The sequence below is a fragment of the Cygnus olor genome, chromosome 8 (genome assembly GCF_009769625.2).
Source record: "Cygnus olor isolate bCygOlo1 chromosome 8, bCygOlo1.pri.v2, whole genome shotgun sequence".
NCBI lineage: Eukaryota > Metazoa > Chordata > Aves > Anseriformes > Anatidae > Cygnus > Cygnus olor.
Window position 1 is genome coordinate 23,694,746 of NC_049176.1, and position 22,951 is coordinate 23,717,696.

The 22,951-nt window shown below is 41.5% G+C and overlaps 1 protein-coding gene across 6 annotated transcripts; it reads right to left on the reverse strand.

The window, feature by feature from the left end:
• Window positions 1–871: 871 nt before the first annotated feature.
• Window positions 872–21,837, reverse strand: MKNK1 (MAPK interacting serine/threonine kinase 1). 6 transcript variants are annotated; one of them, XM_040565427.1, is made up of 16 exons: window positions 21,612–21,837; window positions 20,582–20,753; window positions 17,227–17,366; window positions 16,955–17,061; window positions 16,766–16,845; window positions 13,357–13,455; window positions 12,437–12,534; window positions 10,940–11,019; window positions 9,439–9,512; window positions 7,678–7,782; window positions 4,549–4,604; window positions 3,879–3,974; window positions 3,422–3,616; window positions 2,695–2,859; window positions 2,044–2,087; window positions 872–1,110 (listed from the first exon to the last, which is right to left on the reverse strand). In XM_040565427.1, exons 5-16 carry the CDS (start codon window positions 16,800–16,802, stop codon window positions 882–884), a joined length of 1,278 nt encoding a protein of 425 aa, XP_040421361.1. In that variant the 5' UTR covers window positions 16,803–16,845; window positions 16,955–17,061; window positions 17,227–17,366; window positions 20,582–20,753; window positions 21,612–21,837; the 3' UTR covers window positions 872–881. The 6 variants fall into 6 exon arrangements, with proteins under 6 accessions (XP_040421361.1, XP_040421360.1, XP_040421362.1 ...); XM_040565426.1 differs by lacking the exon at window positions 17,227–17,366; XM_040565428.1 differs by lacking the exons at window positions 16,766–16,845; window positions 17,227–17,366 and having other exon boundaries at window positions 21,612–21,836.
• Window positions 21,838–22,951: the final 1,114 nt, after the last annotated feature.

Consider the following 22,951-nt stretch of genomic DNA (forward strand, 5'->3'; position numbering starts at 1 on the left):
ACTCCAGGTAACACATACAAAAGGATTTGAAGGAATATGAGTTTCCAGAAAGGAAGGTATAACTGAGGATAGCATTAACACAGAAAAAACAAAGACATTAAATATGAACTTGTCTGTTACACTTCGGTTGTCAGACTTGACAGTATAATTGTAAGAGAAGGGGGCACTGGACAGAAAGAACTGGGATGATACGAAGTACATTGTAGTTAAGAACAAGACATCAGAAAAAGAATAAAATACCCCCAACATTTGTCCCATATGCTGATACGAACTACCAACAGGATAAAAAAGCAACAAATTCCTCCTCATCTCTGCAAGCCCAAGAGACCCACGCACCTTTGCAGTATCATCCACATAAAATTTAAGCCCATTGAAGGTATGGAGACAGAGATCCATCCAGTCACCTTCATTTCCTGAGTCTACAGATAGAGAGTAGGGCACTGTTGGTTGAAAACAGTCCCCGCTGCTGACACTAACAGCAGCACCTTGCAAGATCTGCCAGCAAAGAGTGCAGCCATAGATATGTAAACCTTATGCTCTGCCAGGCAAAGCAAGAAAGTATTTCTCCCCCCAATGTTTTCAAGTTTGATATTTAAAGCGTGTTCTTCTAAGAAGAAAATATGAAAGGTTTGTGATTTATCACCTCAGATAATACAGCAGCAAACCCATCTTCTCTAGCTTAAAAAGATCAGTTAAATTATCTTAATGCACCAAATCTGACAGGCAAAAACACTCCCATAAAAAGCTATCCCCTTAAAGTTACAAAGCACATCACAAGAGCAAGCTTCTAATCAGAGCCAGAAGCAGAGATGCTTTTATCAGTACCGAAAATCCACGTAAGAAAACAGTCTGATCTTGCCAATCCATAACAGGAAAGAAGTTTAAAAGCCTTTATGGGGAACTGGCTGAAAGTCACTGTTTTTGGTGGCATGCGTCATTGCTCTGCGCTTGGCGAGGCGGGATTTGGACGGAGGAGAAAGCTTCATGGAGCACACAGCATGGGCAACGCTCTCCTGCTCTGCGCTGAGCTCGTTCTCGTGTTGAGACAACTGGCGGTTAAGGGCTATAGCCTCAGCAGCAAAAAGCGTCAGGTCTTTTGTGCTACTGTTCCTTTCGAGGGAAAAGGAGAAAGCGGTTACAACACATGCAAAGAGTCACTTGAGCTGGTTACCCTCAGAGAAGAATATGCATTTCCAGGCAGTTTTCTTTCTCTTATCAAAATATTGACACAGCAGGCAAAATGACCAGTTAATACTTGCATCTCTCCTTGTTGTGACAGCCAGCAATACATAACAAAAAACACACAGACTTTGCAACCAGCTACAGCTCTAGTCCTCAGTCTGCCAAGGACTCCCCATGTAAAGCCAGGTAGCCACCTGAGACACTGTGCTTCAGTTTCTACACGTTAAAAAAGGACAAGCATGCGGGGCAATGCTGTCTTTCTTCAGAGAACTGCAATCCCACTAAAAATTGCACACCTGGCTTCAGGAAACGCATTTCTGAGGGCATGAAGAACCTGGAATCACCAGCGGCAGACATGGTAATAGAAACAGATGTGTGACTCAGACCCTCTGGCATACAAACTCTGCCATCCGCTTTAAATGAATCTTGCCCTGGTCACAGTTAAATTGCTACTGTGATTACCACCAACTTCAATGGAAGTCAGATGCGAGTCTGCACATATGATGATTATTCACCCATCAAAATGCAGACTCTTTGGATAACACACGCCTTTATGCCTCTTTCCCCCTCCTGGGCAGCAAACTGCCAAAACCATCATTATTTCCAGTCTAAGATTAGCCATGCTCCACAGGAAATGCCTTTCCCACAAACAAGCAAGATTAGATTATAAAGAAAAATCACAGCTTTAATATTTCCGAAGCTCTTAACAAAATGAGTGCTGCCACATTTATGAAGTAGCACCATTAACCAGGGATCTTATCCCTGATTTGTCACCTCCTATCTCTCCCCATTTATTCAGTAACAATTCTTGACCAGGCTTATAGACATCAATAGACATTAAAAAAAAAAAAAAAAGATTACCTTTGAAGAACTTGAGGGGTAGGTAATCCCCTTTCAGGAGCCTCCTAGAAGAAGCAGTTAAGAAAAGTTAGTTATGCGTTAGTAGCTGGGAACCAAGCTTCTAATGATTAAAAATCATGCGACTCCCCCAGATTTACAACTAATGGATATTGCATATTAACTACTTTGCTCTGGGTTTACAAATCACTGTTGACATATTCCTAAGCCATCTTTCCCCTCACAAGAAGATTCCACCGTTTGCAGGTATAACACTGAAGCTTGGGAAGCTCTCCATAGGATCTGTTCTTTCCCGAACTGGGAACTAAAGCAAAAGGTGGTACTGATGTTCTTTTAAAACCGTATCTAGTAGTGTTCTGCATTACTGTATTAAAAAGTAACATCATAATGCGCGCGCTGCAGTGCTTGGTATCCACAAGACAGCCATTTAAAACACATAAAGCGATAATTAAAAAAAATACTTAAAGCTTGACAGAGTCATCCAAATATTTACCACACAGAGCTTCAGGAAGAATAAAGCCACTGGAAATAATTTAATCAAAATATGAGCATTAAAGCATGCAATATCTTTACTAAATGTTTAGAGGGAGGGAGTAGCTTGTTTACGACTCATGAAGAAAATAACCCTTAAAAATGGTAACTGGGAATACATACTCCTTGAACCCATGAATGCTGCAGAACTTGAGCAGCACTAAGTCGCTCTTTGGCATCACGAACCAACAACTTTGAGATGAGATCTTTGGCCTCGGAGGATATATGTGACCAGTCCTTGTCAGGAAATTCATACTTGCCTTCCTGAATGCTCTCAAAAAGCTTGTTCTGGGAAAAGAGAAAAATTAATTTAAATGACAACTAGAATGCAACCAGATGTCTTCTCAGGTGGCTTTCTCCTTACTCAAATTTATCCACCTAATGTGGTGGGTGATAGCTGAAACCATGCAGTCTCCTTACTGAGTCAATGGAGAGTGAAAGGCAGCGCCACAGTGATTCAGCACATCCTCAGATGGCCGTGATACACTGACTGCTGACTTCTCTCTCCCCCCCCAGAAACAGTGAAGTCAATGTACTCAGTTTTAAGAAAGAATACACTCAGGCCCTGGATGGAGACTCTCCTGGAGCTCAACGTCCACCTCTGGGCAACCTGCTCTAGTGCCTCACCACCCTCTGAGTGAAGAATTTCCTCCTAACCTCTAATCTAAATCTCCCCTCCTTTAGTTTAAAGCCATACCACTGGCATTAATTCTCAGCAATGGCTTATCTCCCCACATATCTGGTTCCCTTACACACACAACCCTTCGGTGCTGGCATTATGGCTAGTCTTACACCCTACATTCATGAGGCAAAGTGCGCTCTCTCGAGCGTGCCCAGTACGTGCATTCACCTGGCAAACTCTGCAGACTTCTCCTCTGTCCCAGCCACAGTCTGTGCCACAGTTGCCCACAAAAGGCGGGTAACCACTCAGCATGATGTACAGAATCACTCCCAGGCTCCAAAGATCACACCGCTTGTCATAGAACGTGGCCTCCTCCGTGAAGACTTCAACCACTTCGGGTGCCATGTATTCTGCCGATCCACACTAGAAAACCAAATTCAAGCAAATTTTCAAAGGGAGGGTCGAATCAAGACAAAACTCAAAGGTGGTTTTTGTTGTTGTCAGTGGTGGTGGTTTTGTTCCGTTTTTTTAATCGTTCTCCTTTCTTTACATATGCCTGTTTTAAATGAACTATCCACACCACTCGGTGTAGATGTAGTAACCCTTTTGGAGGCTCTCCTCTGGAGATGCGAAAATTGTTTTATGGGGGAATGGGAGAAGCACGAAGCCAAAATAGGTCTCTTACCGGCGTTGTTAATTCTGGAGTAGTGATTGGAGTACATGCACTATTCAGCTTCACTCCACTACCAAGATCAAAGTCACATATTTTTACTGGTGATACCTAAAACCAAAGACAAAATATTGAGAGATTCAGAAGACTAGGATTAATGCAGTATGTGTGAACACAGCACCACACGGAAAAACTCAGGATAGAAGGCAAGCTGTTCTGCAGCAGCAGCACTAGTGAAACCCACTCTCTTACAGGTATATTCTACCCCTTGCATTTACCTCATCTGCCCCAGCTGCTCCCACATCCCACCATCCAACCCTGTTACCTTATTTTTCTACTTGGTTGGCTCCACACTGGAGCAGTTTGGGAACTCTACATAACGTGACCAACAGGACTGCAGATGTTGCTTGTCCATCTGGGTACTGCCTCAGTACAGATGATGCTAAGCTGTAATTGCCATGCCCGCTCTGAAAACAGCTGGCTTTTTATCATCTAGCCAGATGCTCGCATTTTTACGGCTCACAGAAGAACTCAGCATCTATCAGGCTTATTTGTGTTAAATTTAGTTGAGATTCACTAATTGATTCAGAAGTCTTCAAGAAGAGAACAGACAGAACGCAAGCGCTGACTTTGGAAACTAAGTTAAAAAAATAGACTTAAGAAAGTTAGAAGACCAGAATAGCACCTTTTCTGGAGATTCGCACAGGATGTTTTCAGGCTTCAGATCCCTGTGAGCAATACCTAAACAAGAGCACAAATGTTTGTTACAAAAAACACTCTCCTGTGTTACTTCTCATTACTTCTCTGTATTAGAGAGTGGTGTGCAAAATATTCTAGGCCTGAGTTTACACACACACACACATCCTGTAATGATAGAGCAAATAACTGAATCGCAATGCTTATTTGTAAGAAATAACCATTGCATCCTGCTATGCCTTTATCACCCTTAAAAGTACCTAAGTGTCAATCAAGCAAATAAGAACCTGGTAACACTGGAACATTTTGGCTTACCCTAAAAGTATATCTATGCTAATTAAAAATAGCTTATTAAGATGACTTGACCTGTAGGACAGTTTTCTTGCGTGCACAATTTAGTCAAGAGATTTCTGTATCTTCTACAGGAAGGTCCTTCTTTCCAGAGGGATCATCTGATAACTTACTGAACTCCTACCAGTACAGACAGTACCTGAGAAGCACTTCCCAGAAGAAAACACTGAGCTCCCATATGAAAATATAACCCCTTTAACAGCTACGTGCAGCTACATATCGATTTCTGAGGCAAAAATAAAACTAAAGGCTTTGGTGTGAGATGCAGAAGAAAAGGGTAAAGGAGAACAACCAAAGGGCTCCTTCATTCACTCAATGGCTACCACAGAAGGCAGACCCAGTTGGGAAACTGGAAGTATTCATCTGTGCAATTCACAGGCAATGGTGGTTCTTTGCGGTCAAAGCAGTTCTTCAATTGCCTAAACACACATTGCTGGAAGTTCTCCATTTAATAAGATCAAACAAGATCAGAAGGCAGAAAATGAGCAGCAAAAATAAAATCAGATGAGCAATTTGGCTGTTAACTGCATTCTAGTCTTGCTTAAAAAACCTGCTACTCCAAGCACACTTGCTACTACTCTATAGCATGAGGTAAGTACTGTAGCAAGGTATCCCACCAATTTCTAGTTAAGGTTCCAATCTTCTTCAGCACAAACCACAAGACATGACTTAAAATACAACATTTGTATCATAGCATAGCACTGATCAAAGGAATCAGCTTTCCTAATGATGCAGTTCACATTGTTCATGCATGGAAGAGGGGAAACACGACAAACATCTATCCGGATGGCCCATGCTGACATTTACAGCAAGGCTGACAGAACTCCCAGCAGTTAGCTTGGCTTGCAATATGAAACCTAACAGCACTTTTTTGTATTAGAGTTTGAATTCAAATGTCTGATTATATAAGGTTTTATTTTCCGGTCACACACAGAGCTGAGAAAAGAAAACAACTGCCTTTAAACACTCCTCCGGTGGATTATTAGCAATAAAGCACACATACCCCAAGTGGGTGTAAGGCAGTATTATCATCCAGCTGAGTTTTAAACTACTACTAGCAAAAGAATTAGTTGTCCTCATTCAAATTTTTATTATTTTTTTAAAGCATCTAGCTGTAGCACTTCACTGCTAAGCTGTGCAATAAAACTGCTTTAATTTCCTGTTTACTTTAGTGTTCTGTATGCTACTTACTAATTATTTTAATGTGACACAGAAGAACCATAAAGAGAACAATAAAATGAAAGGGCGTGTTGCAGCAGCTGATTCTGCAAGACATCCCCACTGTAGCAATTCACAGCAACTGGCAAGGAAGAAAGTATATTGCTGCTCTAAAGCCATTTTAATGAATCACACCCCTTTTGTTTGGGGGAATGGGGAATCAAAACCAAATGCTCTGAGAGAAGTGCAAGAAGATACTAGCTGAGTAGATGTTAAGCATGCTTGAACAGCATTCCTAGACTTTCAGTTGTTATGCCGCCTCTTATAGCACTAAAGTACTGAATATGCGTTTCTCCACACATCCGACCTAAGTTTCCTGTTTCTTATTCACCCTATAACTCAAAGTCAAAATCTTATAAACATGGGTGTTCAAAGACTACATTTTCTACATGTTTAAAACTGAGTCATTGCATGGCCAGGCTATGGAGATTACCAAAATCCCTAATCCAAATTAAGTTTTTTTCTCCACATTGATATTAACTTCTGCTATCATAGTCATAACATGCGACAAGATCCATATTCCTCAGTTTTACCACTTTATTTATTCCTTATGCATTACTACGCCTCTCTTTTTGACAGGTTCAACCTATCAAAGTATAAATACTGTGATTCCAATTCCTCAAGCACATGAGCAGTCCTGTGACTTTAAAGTAAAGCCTACAACTAAATATTTTATTGAACTGAAGCCAGTACTCAACAATTTAGACAGCAAGCAGACCTGCTGGCGACCTGTAAAACCTGTCTAATAAAAATGGCAAAATGAACAGAGAGTTTATCAAAATAAACAATAAACATAGCCTTCAATTATATGTCATTTTATTCAGAGGTAGTCACTGTAATGAAATGAAAGCAAACATTAAGTAAATCTGCTTAATCTATGCAGCACCAGATATCTGGACATATATCTACCACATCCCACTTGAACACATACCCTAAGATGACCACAATGCACACAGACATTTTGAAATGAAACAAGAGTACTCCAAAGTAGAAAAACCAGGAGGAAAACATTTTAAAGTAAAAGAACTCTTCACAAACACAACTACTTTTAAATCTGAGCATATCCCTAATGAAGTGAGAACATCTCCAAACTAGGACTATGGTTCACTTGTAGGTCTCTCACTCAACAGTAGGAACCCGAACGTGGAGACCAAAAGCTAGTACAGAGGACTTGTAACCAGCAGAAACTCAGGGTAAACACAGAAAAGCATCCCTGTAGATCTGAAAGAGGAGGAAATTAAAAAGAAAATCAGGTCCCTTTTCAGTAATCTTTACATGTGACTTAGGTAACATGAATGAGCAAAGAGTTCAACCCTAATGGTAATTCTCCCTGGTTGCTCATTTAACTTTTATTCTTCAAAAGGCTATACCATCTTAATACATTATGAAAATATCATTATAGAGGAAAACATTGTAAGTCATAAGTCATCTGACATGGCTGGAAACAGAAATGCTAGCTAAGTTAAAGCTGGCCACTTACAGATAAAACGAGTTTCATATCCTAAATGCACAATATCCACTAGTGAAGATGGAGACAGCCTTCTCTTACCTTTTGTATGAAGAAAATCTAGAGCTGAGGCAATATCTCGCACTACTTTGCTAGCTTCTCGTTCATTGAAGTGCTTCCGCTTTTGGATATGGGCCAGGATTGAGCCTGCAAGAGTAACAAGTGGAAGAGGGAACCTTAGTACAAATGCTGCCTGAGCTGAGAAAATACTGTGAATAGAGGGGTAAAATACAACTGCCATTACTGGTCTGCAGTAGAAGGAAAACTGACCTCAGTATGAACAGGGACAGAAAGAAACCATTTAGAAAGGTTACTTTTTGTCTCAACACCATCAAAATGAAAAGACATTCTACCTTTAAATATCCAATTCCCACTGACATCAAGGTAAGGCTCACACAGTAACTTCAGGCAAGATTTGCCCAGGGGTGTGACATCTGAAAAGAACTCAGCTATGAGCATACTGAAAGATTGGTAACTTGGTCAGAGCACCATTGGTATCTCTTTAAGACAGAATAAATATAAGAAAAAAACCTGCCTTTAAGTGAATTCCATCAATCTTCTCAAAACATTAAAAAAAAGTCTTTAAGAACTACCTACGCATAATCCACAGAGATCCAACCACATTAAATAGCCTTACTACTGTCTTCCATTTTCTTACCCAGAGAGCTACGTTTATTACAGCAATCAGGCAGCAAATTTCAAGAAGTAACTGACATTCGTGATTAGCTCTGAATACAGTAAACATTTTATATCTCAGGTGATTTCATTTTTAATCTTAAGTTCTCGATGTGGAAGGAAACCTGCCATACTCTGTTGTGAGATGTCTTATTCTTACACCATCAGTGCTGCCGCCACTCCTCCACAGTGAGGAATCAGTCAGGAAAAAGGAAAGATGTTTGCTGGCAGAGGCAGACAGAACAAAGGATGGACAAAAAAACTCTTCGGATGTGCTTTGAAATAGTGTTTCAGATGCCTGGAGGAAGGCCAGTCTGGACCGGATTATCAGATCTCAAAGACACAAGGCTTCCCTTGCTGATGACACCACTTTTGAGCTTAACAGGGATTTCTTAAGGGCACAGAGTTCAAAGGATTTTCCTGGTATAGTTGTTCTTTACAGCTTTAGGAAGTAGTTACAGTTCTTGAATGTGCCCACAGATTTTGCAGAAAACAGATCTGAGCCACCTGACGTGCTCATTTCACTAAGCAGGTTTACTTCAGAATAAACCTTCTGAATACAGCTGATGTTCCAAACTCCCTCAGGTAAGAATTATATCAATGAAAACATATTATACAGACCTTATACTCAGCACTCACAGAAAAATCCTACAAACAGAAACAACAGTAGGGCACTGCCATGGTTGTTACCACCTCTTCAGCATTCCTCAGAAACTGAAATGTCATCCAGCATCTCCCAAAATCCACTTCAGAGAAAAAAAGAGGAACACTACTAAATCGTGCAAGTTCAGTATACTAAGCTAAATTTTAACACTTTTGCTGTCAAAAAGGTACCTTGCCTGAAGGTACTCTGAGCAAAGCTCTGCTTTAGTAGAGCTGGTTTTTCCATCACTTAGTTACAAGAAAGGGATTGCAACAGCACAACCACAACCATCCATATGCTATTTTCTTTTTTGCAAACACAGGTATCTCTAAAGAATGGCCATAATTTAAGCTGTGTATATACTCTTCTGCTTCTTTGTGTTAAATTGTCAACCATTTACAGCAAGCTCTTCATTTTCCTTTAAAACACTGACACAAACAGGACAACATGACTCAATGAGCAAAGGCACAGTTACTGTACAGTACCTCCTCGCAGCTTCTCAAAGACAAGGTAGTATCTTGCGTCATCTTCAAAGAATTCTATTAATTCCAAGATGTTCCTTTAAAAAAAATACAAGAATGAAGCACAGCATAAAGAGAGCAATGAAGGGTTTCACTATGGATAATCAGGAAGTGCCAGAAGAAACCAAAAATAAAAGTATTAATTAAACGAGTTGCTTTGGTTGCCTGTAGCATTAAAATCACATTTCCAATTCACACTGAAATTTAAGCAGTGTAAACAGGCCAAGCACCAAAATTTTCATCGGACAGGATTGTGAATGACTTCTGCTACTGCTCAATCGAGGGGAAGATAACTGACAATAATAGGCTGTATTCAATCATTTGGAAGAGTGCGTTTGTGCTGAAGGCAAGAGCAAAAAAAATAATTAAATTGGCATTCTTTCTCTCTGGAAATCACAAGGCAGAACACACAGGGATTGGAGGAGACAGGCACCTGTCAGCATGACATTAAGTTAGTCTAAAAATGGCAAGTTATGAACCAAACTTCTGTTTAGCTAGCATACAGTCTTTGCAGTGCAACACATATACCCCAGGTTGCCTTCAGAACGTCCAACCTTGAAGTTAGATTTCCTCAAAACTTACAGAAAATACAAAATCTGAATTATGCATGTGCTCATGAGAACTGCAGTTTTCAAATCAGTTATGCACTGGATGACCTTATGCTCTTAACCGCGCACAGAACGAATATTGATCTGCTTCTTCTATAGCACAACTTAAACCCATGACTTGGGTAAACAAGCTTGTTTTTAGATTACCTTTAAGCATCACAATAAAAAATAAAAGTTTAATGTGAGCTACACAACTGTACTACAGGTAACAGCTGCAGTATATATTCTGACAATTACAGAACAAAGACATCTAAAGGAGTAGTTTCAGAATTGGCTTAAACTGGTCACAGAGCATGCTGCCACTGGCGGCAGAGGCTCTCCCTCCTTTTCGGACTTGAGTGGCAGCTTTAAATTTGCTTTATCCCCTGCTGTGTGAAGTCAGCACACTCACCCAAATGAAAACTAAATTAGCTTTTAGCTCATCTAAGAGTTCCTGTGCAAAAGCAGAAGGACTGACACAAAGAGGGGGAAAAACCACACATTGAGAAAGGAAGGGCAAAACTGTTGCATTCAACAGCAGCTTTAACCAGATCGGCTTTTGCCAATGGTGAAATCACAGGGGAAGCATCAAAGTGTTAATTCCTTATTTGGACAAAAGCCATACATCATTGAAGCAAAGTCAGACTACACTGACCTGGATGCTGATCGAGTTACATGACTTAATTTGTAGACACTTCCCTAAACTTCCCAGGTAAGAGGAAATTCTCATTTTGAGCAGGTCAAGTCTAAATTTCAACTGTTTTTAGGAGACTACTGCAAAGTTCCTAACCAGATCACATACAAAGAGGTTTAAATTAAAAATAAATAAAAAAAAAAAACTCAAGATACTTTAAATAAACAGGAGACTCTATACTTACTTGTTACCCTGGCACTGGTACAGTGTTTCTATTTCACGAAAAACCCGACTCCGACTGTGGCCAGCATTTTTTTCAATGATCTGTGGAAAGAGACAGAGCTCACATTTGAAAAATTACTGCAGCAATTGCACACGTGGGTCTAGAATTGGATAACTGATCTAGAACCTGAATCTCATCTACGTCCACCAGAGAGAGATACTCCACATTTGTCTGTCTGTTGAACTTCTCCTCTGTCATCTACTGACAGTGTCAGCAGTGTTTTGGAAAGCATTCAAAGCCCAGGAGAAATGAGAACAGGAAGAGAAGAAAGGAACTAAATCCTCATGTTACCACAGTAACTGAGCAGTTACCAGAAGCTTTTTCTTGCATCATTTTTAACTCTGATTAGCTCAGAAAAGGGTATCCTTTTAAGTTCTAGCAAAAATAGATTTGAGTCATAACAGACACTGAACAGTGAAAAAGACGACATTCATCATTATAGGCATTTAACTAAAAAATAGTAAATTTGCCGCAGAAAGAGACATTGGTTCATGCTGCAAATTTCACAGAGACCCAGCAGCAGGACCTAACGTATTAAAGCAGATATACATGGAACCTCAAAGCCCTTCTGCACTGCCATCAGAAGTCACCTGCCTTCACACTCTCCTCAGAATGAAAGAGGGCAAGGACAAGGGCTTTCCACAGAGGCTGAGACTGAAAGACTGCTACGTGAACTGAAAGCTCATGACATTACTGCAAATACTCCCACCACCCCTATTTGGGATCGATTTATCATTTTTACTGCCAGATCTCTCCAGTATCTGAACCTGCCTAACTCAAAAAGTAGCTGTTTATTTCAGACTATAGACTTCAACAATTTCACAAACAAAGTTACAGCATCTTCAGGACGAGGTTTTCAAAGAGGATTAAAATTTTGTGACTGTTTTTTGCAGAAGAATCAAGCATAAAGTTTTTCTATTACTACTTTTGCTTTTAATTAAATGGGGAGACTCATGACAATCACAAACCTGTAAATGAGCCCTAACAACCAATATAATAGCATTACAGAAAATTCACCCTTATCAAGAAATAAAATACAGTTTTACATAAAAAAATGTCTGTATTTGCTGTTCAGACAGCATCACTCTCAAAAGCCTGCATTACTTGGTAGGCCATCCTAGATAATGTCTCTGCCTCTTCTGACATAAGACGAGATAAAAACAGGTAGGACTACAATCAAATCAGAACAGGATAGAAAAGCAAGCCCCGAGATCAAACTGTTACACCATCATTTACTGTCTGGGACTTTTATCTGCAGCAGATATTCCAGTTTACTCCAGAGGCACAAGACTCAGAATGACAGATCTATCAATGGTTATAAAGCAGGCTCATTTCAAGCATCAAGAATTTTCTAAAAGCTTTTGCTATTACACACTCTATTACAGGTTTTCACCGAGATACTAGGAGTGAAAAAACACATTACAGGAAGAAGTGACACTGCTTTTAATCTGTACTTACTTTTACTGCATATTCTTTCCCAGTTTGGAGGCTGACAGCACCCTGAACTTTTGCATATGCTCCCTCACCAAGAAGCTCAGCAGTCAGCTTGTACAAATCTGTCAAAGAAATCCAGCAGACAGGACACATTAGCCAAAGCATTTCAGTGAATAACATCAAGATGAGCTATTTATCTGATGAGCATCCGTCACATGACAGCAACTGAGAAAATTCCCTTGGCAATGAAGACAGAAAATAGATTTATGCAGTATGAAAGTAGATGTGCCAGACTTAAGTATGCTTCATTTTTCACTTTTTTTCCCCTCCTCAAGTTCCAAGCAAATTTAAAGTAGATTTACCTCATCCCAGCAGCAAAATTACAAGTTTGTTCGTACAGGCAACATTTTATCTCACCGACTGCTAGGATTGTATCCACCTTCCCTGTCTTCATTTAAAACTCAGAACTGATTTTGTTCAGGCAGAAGGCACTTCACTCCTTGATCAGAAAATGCCTACCACACAAGATTTACTTGCAGATACAGTGTTTTGAATATAATTAAAATTTTAAGGCTTAACTCCAGAGGATGGCTACAATCTTGATTTGCCATCTACCTTAAAATGCTACCCACCCACTAAGAAGTTTTGTACTGACCAAGTTTTGTCTCACTGAACTGTATTCTACTGACAACACGTCAGTATTTGTGCTCACATCTAGTCAGTCAAAACACTGTTCCTATTTAAAAAATCAAGCATGATTTGGATGCACAGATTTCACACCTACCAGAAAAAAAAAGTGACCAGAGACTAAAACATTGCAGATAAAGAAATACAGAAATGTTGATTTATAATGTTGGCCAAAAAGTAATGTTTAGCTATTAAAACTGTGAACAACAGAGAGAAAATGGACCATTATAATTAAAAGCTCAGAAATTGCCACCAACCTTCAAATTTCCCAGGGACATGATCTGTGGCTCGGGTTCTTTTTTTCTTTTTTCTTTTCCCACTGTCTGCTATGGGAAGAGGCTGACTGCTGACCATCTCTGTGTGGCAGAACATAAAGGCGCCTTTAACACACAATTGATTACTTCAGGAGAAAAATGAACACACACTCATGCATTTATGTCCTTAAGCTATCCAACAGTCTCCCTGCTTCTTCATCACAGGCTGATATCTCTCCCCCAAAACAACAGAGGAAAGCTAAAAGACAATTTGGGTGCTGATTATCAGCTTTTGGTAGGCTTGATAAAAAAAAAATTTAAAAACAGAAGAAAATAATTATGAATCTGTTGTGAATTTTCCTCTCGCAGCACACTAAAGCAAAGCACAGGTACAACCTCACCAACAACCACCAAGAGCTGCCCTTAACATAACGCATGCCCTGAATTGTAGAACAGCCCAGGTTGGAAGGCTGAAGACAGGATGTTCAGCCCTCCTAAGGGTGCCAGGCGTTCAGCTATGCTACTGTTCTACAGATGTTTTCAAGTCAGCTTAAAAAAAAAAAAAAAAAAGAGCTCCCAAACAGAAGGAAGCTGGGGAACAGGAAGGGTTTTCTTTAATTACATCTCAAACAAACCAGCAAAACAAAGCAACTGCAGGACTCACCAGGTCAGAGGAGCAATCTAGGTCAGTTCATGCTGACAACAGGCCAGCAACACATTTCTCATAGAACCATGATGTCCCTTTCTAAACCTGAGATCAGTGGATAACTTATGCTCCAAAATGAGCAGTGTTTGTAGCATCTAGATTTTTCTTTTTCCTGCATTACCAGCTGCAGATATTACAATAGCTTAGTCAGAGGTAACAATTCACTGATGCAAGATAATGTGGCAGAACGAGGAAAAACAGCCTCTTATAATTACAGAAGGCCTAAGCAAAAGCAGCGCCATACACCTTCTCAGACAGAGGCTGCTTCATACAGCTAACCTATCTCCAAAAAGAAATGATTCCACAGGGCACTCACACAAGCATTTCTCCATAACTTCAGTAATATCCTGCCAAGTTGGTGCTAACAGTTGAAAATCACAGCTCAAATTCTTTATGGCAGTAGCGGAGCACTGCTAAAATGTTATATAGCCAGTGGGATTTCTAAATTCACTAATAAAGATCTTGTATTACAGAAAAAACTAAATCCCCAGAAGTAGCATAATTATGAAAACACTGGCAATGACACTAGAGTAAGCCCTAAAAACAACAACTTTTGTGGCAATTCTCCTTTAACAGAGAGCCTTTTTGAATAGAAGTTTTTTTTTAAACTTCATAACTGTTTTTCTGCCTTTCACCGTTTCCAAGGTACTCTTACAACACAGAAATTCTGAGGCAGAAAATATTACACAACAATCTACCAATACATGAAATACAACAAAGCAAAGAAAAAGGGCTTTTCTTGTCAATATCTGTCAGTAATAGCTCTTATGAAAGTCACTTAGAACTTATACGTTGCCTCAAACAGACGTGCTATTTTGAAAGCCCTCTCTCTTACTGAGAGGCTTGAAAATGCATCACTCAAAGCCACGATCATCTATTCAAGACAACAGTAAATCCTAATTTTCAAGTCTTAAGCAGAACGCACTAAGAGATCATCACAATGGAAGACAAAAGCAAGTCCTGAAACACAATAAGAAATATACAGGCATACATTTTACCTACTTCTGAAGAAATAGGTTTTTAACTCAAACTGATGTTTATACGGCTTTACTTTTAACATAAAGTTAAAGCTAGCCTTTGACAGCAAGTCCCAGCTCTCGCTGACCTCAATTCATCCTGTATTAGAAATTATTCTGAGTTGGGATCAAAACCACACACATGAAGCTGCTCAGAGTTAAGAGCTGGTCTTCTTGAAGGAGGTGCTCGATTTCCAGAAAGTGTTAAACAAGTCGTTTTATTGATTCATCAAGGGTCTGGTCATTAAGTCATACCTAGAGAGGTTCTATTGCATTTCAAATGTTAAATTGATTCAGAACTTTTAAAGGAAACTAAAAAACAAGGAAAAAAACAAGAGACAAATCCTGCCCCTTAGCAAAATTGACATCTTTCTACACGACCATCTCCTGCACCCTGCCAGTTGGCTATGGTATTTACACTGGTGTTTAATAGCTCACTGCATTATTTCAATTCCCTTTAGTCTGACTCAATTCCTAAATTACAGCGAACCGCTTCCTTGAAACCAGGAAGTTCAATAGTCATCTTTACAGAAACCAAATTACTGAAAAGCTGATGTTTTTAACCTATAGTCTAGACCAAATTTGCTATCAGACATGCATGAAATGTTTGCTAATTAGATTTTTTTTTTTTTACCCTTCCGTTCTGCTATTTCACATCATTGTGTAGTTTACTTCTCTGTCAAAACAGCTTTTCCTTTAAAGATATCGTAGCTTCTCATTATTCAGTTTGTTGTAAGGTACTAGGCCTAAGCTTAACAACCGGAATGACAAGAAAGTTCCTTTTAAACCAGGCAAACGCTTTAGGAGTTCTCCAAGCTTTCAGAGCAACGTGTTTCTGTGACCGTATACCACAGAGTTTCTGATGACACTGGAAGACAGCATGCCTCAGCCATCCAAGCACCGCTCGGGTGCTTTGCATACTGCATGACTACCTCTTGTGACAAGGACACTTGGTGCTCTCAGGAAACTCACCCTGCCAGACAGAAAGCTCAGACTGGATGAACTGCTCTGGAGGGAAACAGCCCACAGATACCTCAGGTCCGAGAGGAACACTTCACTCTGTCATTTAAAGGTCATTTCACAACGTGGCCCGAAGCGATGAACCCCTGCTTCCAACAAACCAACCTGTCCGCCCACCTTGTAATCTATTCTGGCTGAGTGCTGGGAGGTGAGAGTGGAACAGCATTTGGCGTTTAGAGCAGACTAGTCGAACCTTTGATAAAGAACACTTCTCACATCCCTCTCAACCATAAGAGAGTCAAACTGCTCTCTAACAGACTACAGTCCAACTAACAGCCTGACAAAAGCTGAAGAAATAGGCAACAGTTCAAATTCCGATCTGTCCTTCTCTTCCAGACAGGTCAGAATTACTGCTCACAGGATAACACAACCCAGCAAAATCCATACTGCGAGGAAAAGAAAAAAAGAGTAAGTTTGTCTTAACTGCAACCTTGTTGAAGTCCTGCATGTTGTTATCATCGTAATTCAATGTTGAGGTAATATTTAACATACGCATTATTCAGAGCCTTGTGTGGGAAGGCGATAGTTACAGCCTTTTCCTTTCACAATTGTGGCATCTACAGCTATGTTCAAAAGGATGAACAAAAGCACTTATCGTAAAGAAGACTCACAAATAATGACGAGTGAAGAACAACAAAAAAGAAATCACAAGTTTCACTGCATCCGTTACCTTTCATCTTGCTTCCGAAAACTCCATACACAAACATGCCAAAATCCACTGTCCAAAAGTCACTCCTCTCTCATTCTAATCTGCTTTCCCGAAGGAAGGAAGGGTGCATTTTAAAACCAAGCATACACATGTCCAGGAAGCATTTGAAGAACACAATGCGGATGCCTTGTTCTATTAAGAAGCAGATACCTTGTTTGTGCGTTTGAATTCAAAGAGAGGAAGCAGCTTAAGCAGAGAGTCCAAGCACTACCACCTGCTTCAGAACTGGGTCTTGCTTGAGCCGGGCTGTTCTGTAGCTGAAAAGGAACACAGTCACACATTCAAAAATCACAGAAATATTGTTATATACATTAGGGTAGTGCCCAGAGTCTCAAGAGATTGCAAGAACCTATTGTGCTGGGCTACATGGGAACACAGCAAGTGCACACCCCCGCATTAAAAAATTTATAAGCCATACGTACAGAATGCAAAACAGCATTATTTGCAGTGCTCCAGACATTTCGGCTGAAGAACAGACCCCCTTGTTAGTCTTGCAAAAACAACGGAGGGATCTGCGGTGTTTATTATTTCTTGCTGTTATAGCTTTGGAGAACTATAACAGCTTTAAGAATAAAATACAGAATTACTCTTAATGGACAAGAAGGATCACACTCCTAACCTACATCAACAGTCTCTCAAGACCCAGCACCACAGCTACAGCTGTAATAGTCCCTGTAGTAACCAAGTTAACACCTATCTTAAAATTTGTCTTGTGAAAGCAGCCAAATAGATAGATAGATCTCCAATCGATCAGATACACAAGTAAGACGACATTCAGCTGTGCAAGATGCTGAGAATAGATACCACTAGTACTGACTTCACTCATAGAAAGTGGCAAGCAGGACAGCGATGTTCAAGTAACACCATCTGAAGGAAAGAATCAGGGGTCTTCTGTGGATTCACAGAGGATGGCCAAGGCCCTGAATTCAACAAACAAAAATTCAAAGTAGATGTGCTGGCTCAAAATGCTTTCAGACCACTGAGATGGTACCTAAAGCAGACGCAGTTACAAAAATATTATGGTCCCACCAATACTACAAAGACTTTTTATTCAGGCCAAATAAAAGCCCACTGAGATCCCTGATGAAGCTTCTCCAATTGAGATTTGAAAATATTACGTTGGCTAACTGAGTAACAGACAAGTCTGCACCTTCTGAACAGCACCCAGCTCCTCTGTTACTAAACACTCCTTTTCAAAGTCAATGTTTACACGTTCAGCCAGTTACTGACAGATTCAATAAAACAGCCATGAGTAAGTTCCTTGATTCCACAAGCATGACACACCTGTCACTCTCAGACTTCAAATGTGAAAGTGTGTACTCAAAACTCTTTAAAAAAAAAAAAGTTAAATCGCTTTAAAGTTTCAAGCATCCAGCATTTTGGGCAAAGAAACTGAATGGAAACAGACTTCAGTTTCGTTTTCCTGCCAATTCAGTTCCTCACGTCTTTCTTGGACATTCCCTTCCCCTGCAACACTGATTCCTCTAGACCTGGCTCATAATGAAGCACGTCTGACTCAGCAGGTGCTGATCCTGCCAAGACCTGCTAGCTGCAGGAAGCTCAGAAAAAAAATTCAAAGACACCTTTATGAAGCGATTACATAGTGATTAATGGTGTTTGTAACATTACAGGTCAAGAGGTACAGTTTGAAGAGGAAGGATGCCCAATTCTTTAGGACAGCCCTGTGTCAAATCAAGAGGCAGGTTATTTTAATATTTGTTCCGTATTGCATTAAGAAAGAATATTCATTTCAAACTCTAAGTAGTAAGCATTCCTACAGGTCATTCATCTCTATGGTAGTTTGCCATAATTCATTCTTAGCTATCTTAGCATTCTTAGCTAAGTTAACTTCTTGTATCACCCACTAGAAAACTTTTAATGTAATTTAAGTCATCAATCTGAATTCTCCATGACGAAGGAGGAACTTAAAAACATTCCAACGCCTTCTCAATAACATACGGGAGTATTAACATTTTAAAACGAACACCCTGAGGTCCACAGGAAGCCTGAGTGATCTTATTTCATGAAAGAGCAAATCTGAGAAAACTTCTAAGTTTTGCCTTACTGCAGGCATTACTGTACCACCTACACACAGTTACAGTTCACACTACCCTTCTAAAATCCTTCAGTCTGAAGGATTAGAGCAACCTTTTTCTCTGTCTCCATCCTCCTCTTTGTGATTCCTTTCTGTCTCGCTTTCGGAAGACCAGAGTCACCTTATCTTCTGCGCATGCAAGTTGCAGAGTCTAACACTTCATGCTCTCAGTTAAGCACTTCCCTTGCCAACTACGCATGGGGTTTCCGAGGTTCTGAGTGAAACCCTCCAGCAATGGGTGGATCTCACTTTGCAGGATAGCGCAATGTTACTTCATATAGTTTCCTTCTACCCCAATTTATTATTTCACCATTACTGGGGGAGGAAGGAGAACCTTAATGGAAGGGAGAGCATTCCTTTCCCCCTCCTGTGTGGAGAAAATAGCATATTTTAGCACTCATTCTGTAGAAAAGAGGTCTTCTGATGAGATCTGTCTGTGCCTACAATAGAGACACGTGCATTTCTTTAAAAGCATTAGCTATCGGTCAGAGTAACACAAAAAACTTATTATCCCACTGGACAGACACAAGGGCAAATAAGGCTGACCCTGCAATGAGTTAATAGGGGAGGACAGCAAAACAATCTTAAGTTGGCTTAAAAATGCACTGTAATCTTTTCTGCTGCTTGTTCTAGGACAACCTGCCTCTGAGGCAGCCGCGTGGATAAAAGGATATAATAGGTCATAATATTTCATCAGACTAACGAGTAAACATAAATGGTAAGCTTTGGCTGGGACAACATGACATACACACTGGTTAGAGCACTAAAGACCATCTTCCTTCCTTCCACATAGAGCAGCACAGCCAAACAAGACAGTTAATGCTACTGACAGCTGACAGACAATTCATATTTAACAGCTTCTATCGCAGTGCAGAAGAAATTTAGCTGCAAAATTATTTTAAACTCCAGATCATACATATTCTAAATGAGAAAAGTCCTTGTAATAGTACTTTGACTGAACTACTCAAAGCTTCTCTAACCCCTAGAGCAGTTTTAATTTAAGGAGATATACAGGGCAAGTAAGTTCTGAGGGCCACTTACGAAACAGTAAGCTGCTTACCCTCTTCCACATCTGATGGCATCAAGAACTCTCAGAGGACTCTCTCCGCATCACCAATTAGCTCCTCTAACCCCACTCAGCTCCCTTGCTAGTTTTCAAGCGTAAGCCAAAGAGAGTAACTTCTTAGAAGACAGCTTTCCATTTTGTACAAATGCAAGGCAAGCATTTCCTGCTATTACTCAACACCTCACAACTGATCAGATAAGGACTTTTCGCACTAGAAAAAAGACTACGCAACATACTGCCGTATTATCAAGCAGCCTTTTCTGGAGAGGATAATTAACCAAAAAGTGTTTTTGAAGTCTGAAACATGAGTAGGCTCCGCTCTCCTTTCACCTAAAATTAATAGTCATCGAACTCACTGAATTTTCACACTGGATATCACAAATTAATTATTTTTAGTCTGTTTTAACGTCTTCCTACCAGGAAAGGTACCAGAAGGTGGAAGGAAATTCCTCACACAACTAAATAAAATTTTTGAAAGCATTAAAGAATAATTCTGCAGCATTCATATCATGAAATAACATTATGGTTGACAAGACCCAACTTCAAGAGACTCTCGAGTGTCCAAGGCACCCAAATCCACTTTAAACAGAAGGCTGCCAATACCATAAACAATTACCTTTGGGACTGCAGTGGAAGAGGTTCAGCTCCACTGGTGTATTTTGTCTTGCTTCCATCCAGCATCTGGAAGGCATGGAGAGCAGCTTTGTTTTGAAAAGAAGCCAAACTGTACACCTTCAAAGTTACCCGAGCATATGCCAGACTTTCCAAGCAAACCGTGGAGCACTACTCTGTATGGGGAAAAAAAAAACGATTTTTTATATGCAGTAAGCTCATAAAAGAGGGGAGAAAAACACCCCAATTGGCAGTTTATCTTTAAACAAACCTGACGCTTTGCAAACAAGCGCCAACACCGTCAGGGGAACGGGCTAACTTTTGGCTATCACGCACAGTGCTGAAGCCAGCAGCCGAGTTGCCACGGGGGCCGTATTACTGCCCGGTGACCACTCTAACTGCTTCACAAGGTCACCCCAGTGAGAACAACAGATACAACGGAGGTAAACCACACATTAAAATGAGGTTTTTAGTGTTCCTAGCGGCTCATAGTTCTCGGCATTGTAAGACAGAGGAAAAATACAAGAACTAGAGGACTCCTTGTGATCATCCCGACCTAAAAACAGCTTTTTTGCCTTTATCCGTTCTCCCTCCGCTCTAGAGACATCCTTGCCAGAGAGCAGCCATCGGAGGAGCTCACAGCCTTGCCACACTTTGTTAGAAGAAGCCCTACGCAGGGAACACAGCAGTTTAAGCCCTGGGGAAGGAGCATCTCCGAGCAACAGCCCGCTCCCAAGCGACTCCCGGGGAGAGAAAGGGCCCGGACCCCGAGGCTCGCGGGGAGCAGCGGGCACCCCACCGCCCTCCTGCCATCCCCGGCCGGGCTCCGCGGCTGACACCCCGCGGGGCTCCCTGCGTCTCCCCCTCCTCACGCTCCGTGCCACAAGCGGGACGCACAGCGGGCAGGAGAACCGGAGAACCGCGCCGGCTCTGGCGGGCAGGGACCGCTCGCCCCTCAGCCTTCCCCTCCCGCACCTTCCCCTCAGCCGGTCCCCGGTGCGGGCAGCGCCCGGCCGCGTCCCCGCCGCCCTCACCTCCATGGCGGCCGGCAGCCTCCCGCGCCGGGGGCGGCGCTGCGCCGCCGGCCCGCCCGCTGAGGGGAAGGGGCCGGGCGCAGGCGCAGCGCTAGCCCGCGGGGGTTGTGCCCCTCAGAGCTAGAGGAGGGGGGATGCAGGCTGCTGCCGGCCAATTTGAGGCTTGAGGTGGTTTCTGAGGGAGGGTGTGCGCTTGAGTGTGTCCTCATGGTGGCAGGAGGGCGCCCGCAGGGTCAGAAGGGTTTTGTGGGGGCCCTCAGGTGTAGCCTGAGGGGGAGGTGGCTGCCATGTTGTGCAGCTGCTTCGCCCTCCTGGGCTGAGGTGAGGTGGCCGCCATCTTGTGCCATGGCCCCTCACCTGGCCTGGAGGTGAGGGGGACACTCAGTCACATCCCTGCCATCCGTTCCCCTGCGGCCCCAGTGCTTATTTCATCAGCGCCCAAGCTGAGGGGAGAGCCAGCCATTCTCCACGTGTCTCAGCTCTGGGCAAGCATGTTCTTTTACAGCCAGATCAGCCGAGACATCATGAGAAGATGGCTGGGGTGGTAGACATGTCTTCCCTGAAGTGTGTTCAGTAATGAGAAGACCCATCTTACAGCCCTGTTACAGCTCCTCCAGGATGACCGCAAGGTGGATCTGGACCACTCATGACTGTGTAACAGTCATACCAAGAACTGGTGGTGGAAAAACAGGAATGAGCAATGAAACAACATTCAGCATGTTGCTAAGACAATACCTTCACAGGAAACACTTTAGTGAATTCGAGAATGCCAGAGAGGCTTCATGTGTTAGGGCTCCACCAAATATTTGCTCTTATGAAGTGTTAGGGCACAGGAGGGATGATAACAATAACTTTATAGAAACTTCTTTATTTGGGATTTTTTGTTTTGTTTCAGCGTTCCCACAGAGTTGAAACTCTGTTGTCTAAGTTCATTTCCTTACCTACTTTCTTTGTCCTGTGCTCCCCACAAGCATCTTACATAAGCCATTGATTTTTCACAGGTTTTCAGTTTAGCCTCAGGTTCAAGTTATGGGCCTGCATATCTCAGCAGTCTCTCAGGCAACAAGCGGAAAGGTTCTTCTTTGTTTGCCTTTGGAACAGCATGGCTAAAGCAGAGGGGTTGGGGTTTTGCCTCCTGACACCCAGCAAGCCAGATACACCTTGAAGCAGATCAGACTAAGACGAACATAAGGAAAAAGTACAGTTATAACAACCAGGAGCTAGGGATAAACCTAATAACTCTGGGAAGCACAGAATGAAAGCCCTATGGTAGGCTAGAATTTCAAAAGGACTTTGCAAAATCATTGCTGTACACTTGAACTGCCCCTGCAGATACCAAA

Bases quoted from the DNA above. Each gene is read 5' to 3' on its own strand.
- MKNK1 (XM_040565424.1), bottom strand. From the start codon at position 20,657: ATGCCTTCCAGATGCTGGATGGAAGCAAGACAAAATACACCAGTGGAG. The intron at 9,513-10,939 runs GTAAGTATAGAG...TTTTTTTTAAAG, and splicing joins TACCAGTGCCAGGGTAACAA to GAACATCTTGGAATTAATAG. The intron at 3,975-4,548 runs GTGCTATTCTGG...CTTTGGTTTTAG, and splicing joins TGTGCGAATCTCCAGAAAAG to GTATCACCAGTAAAAATATG.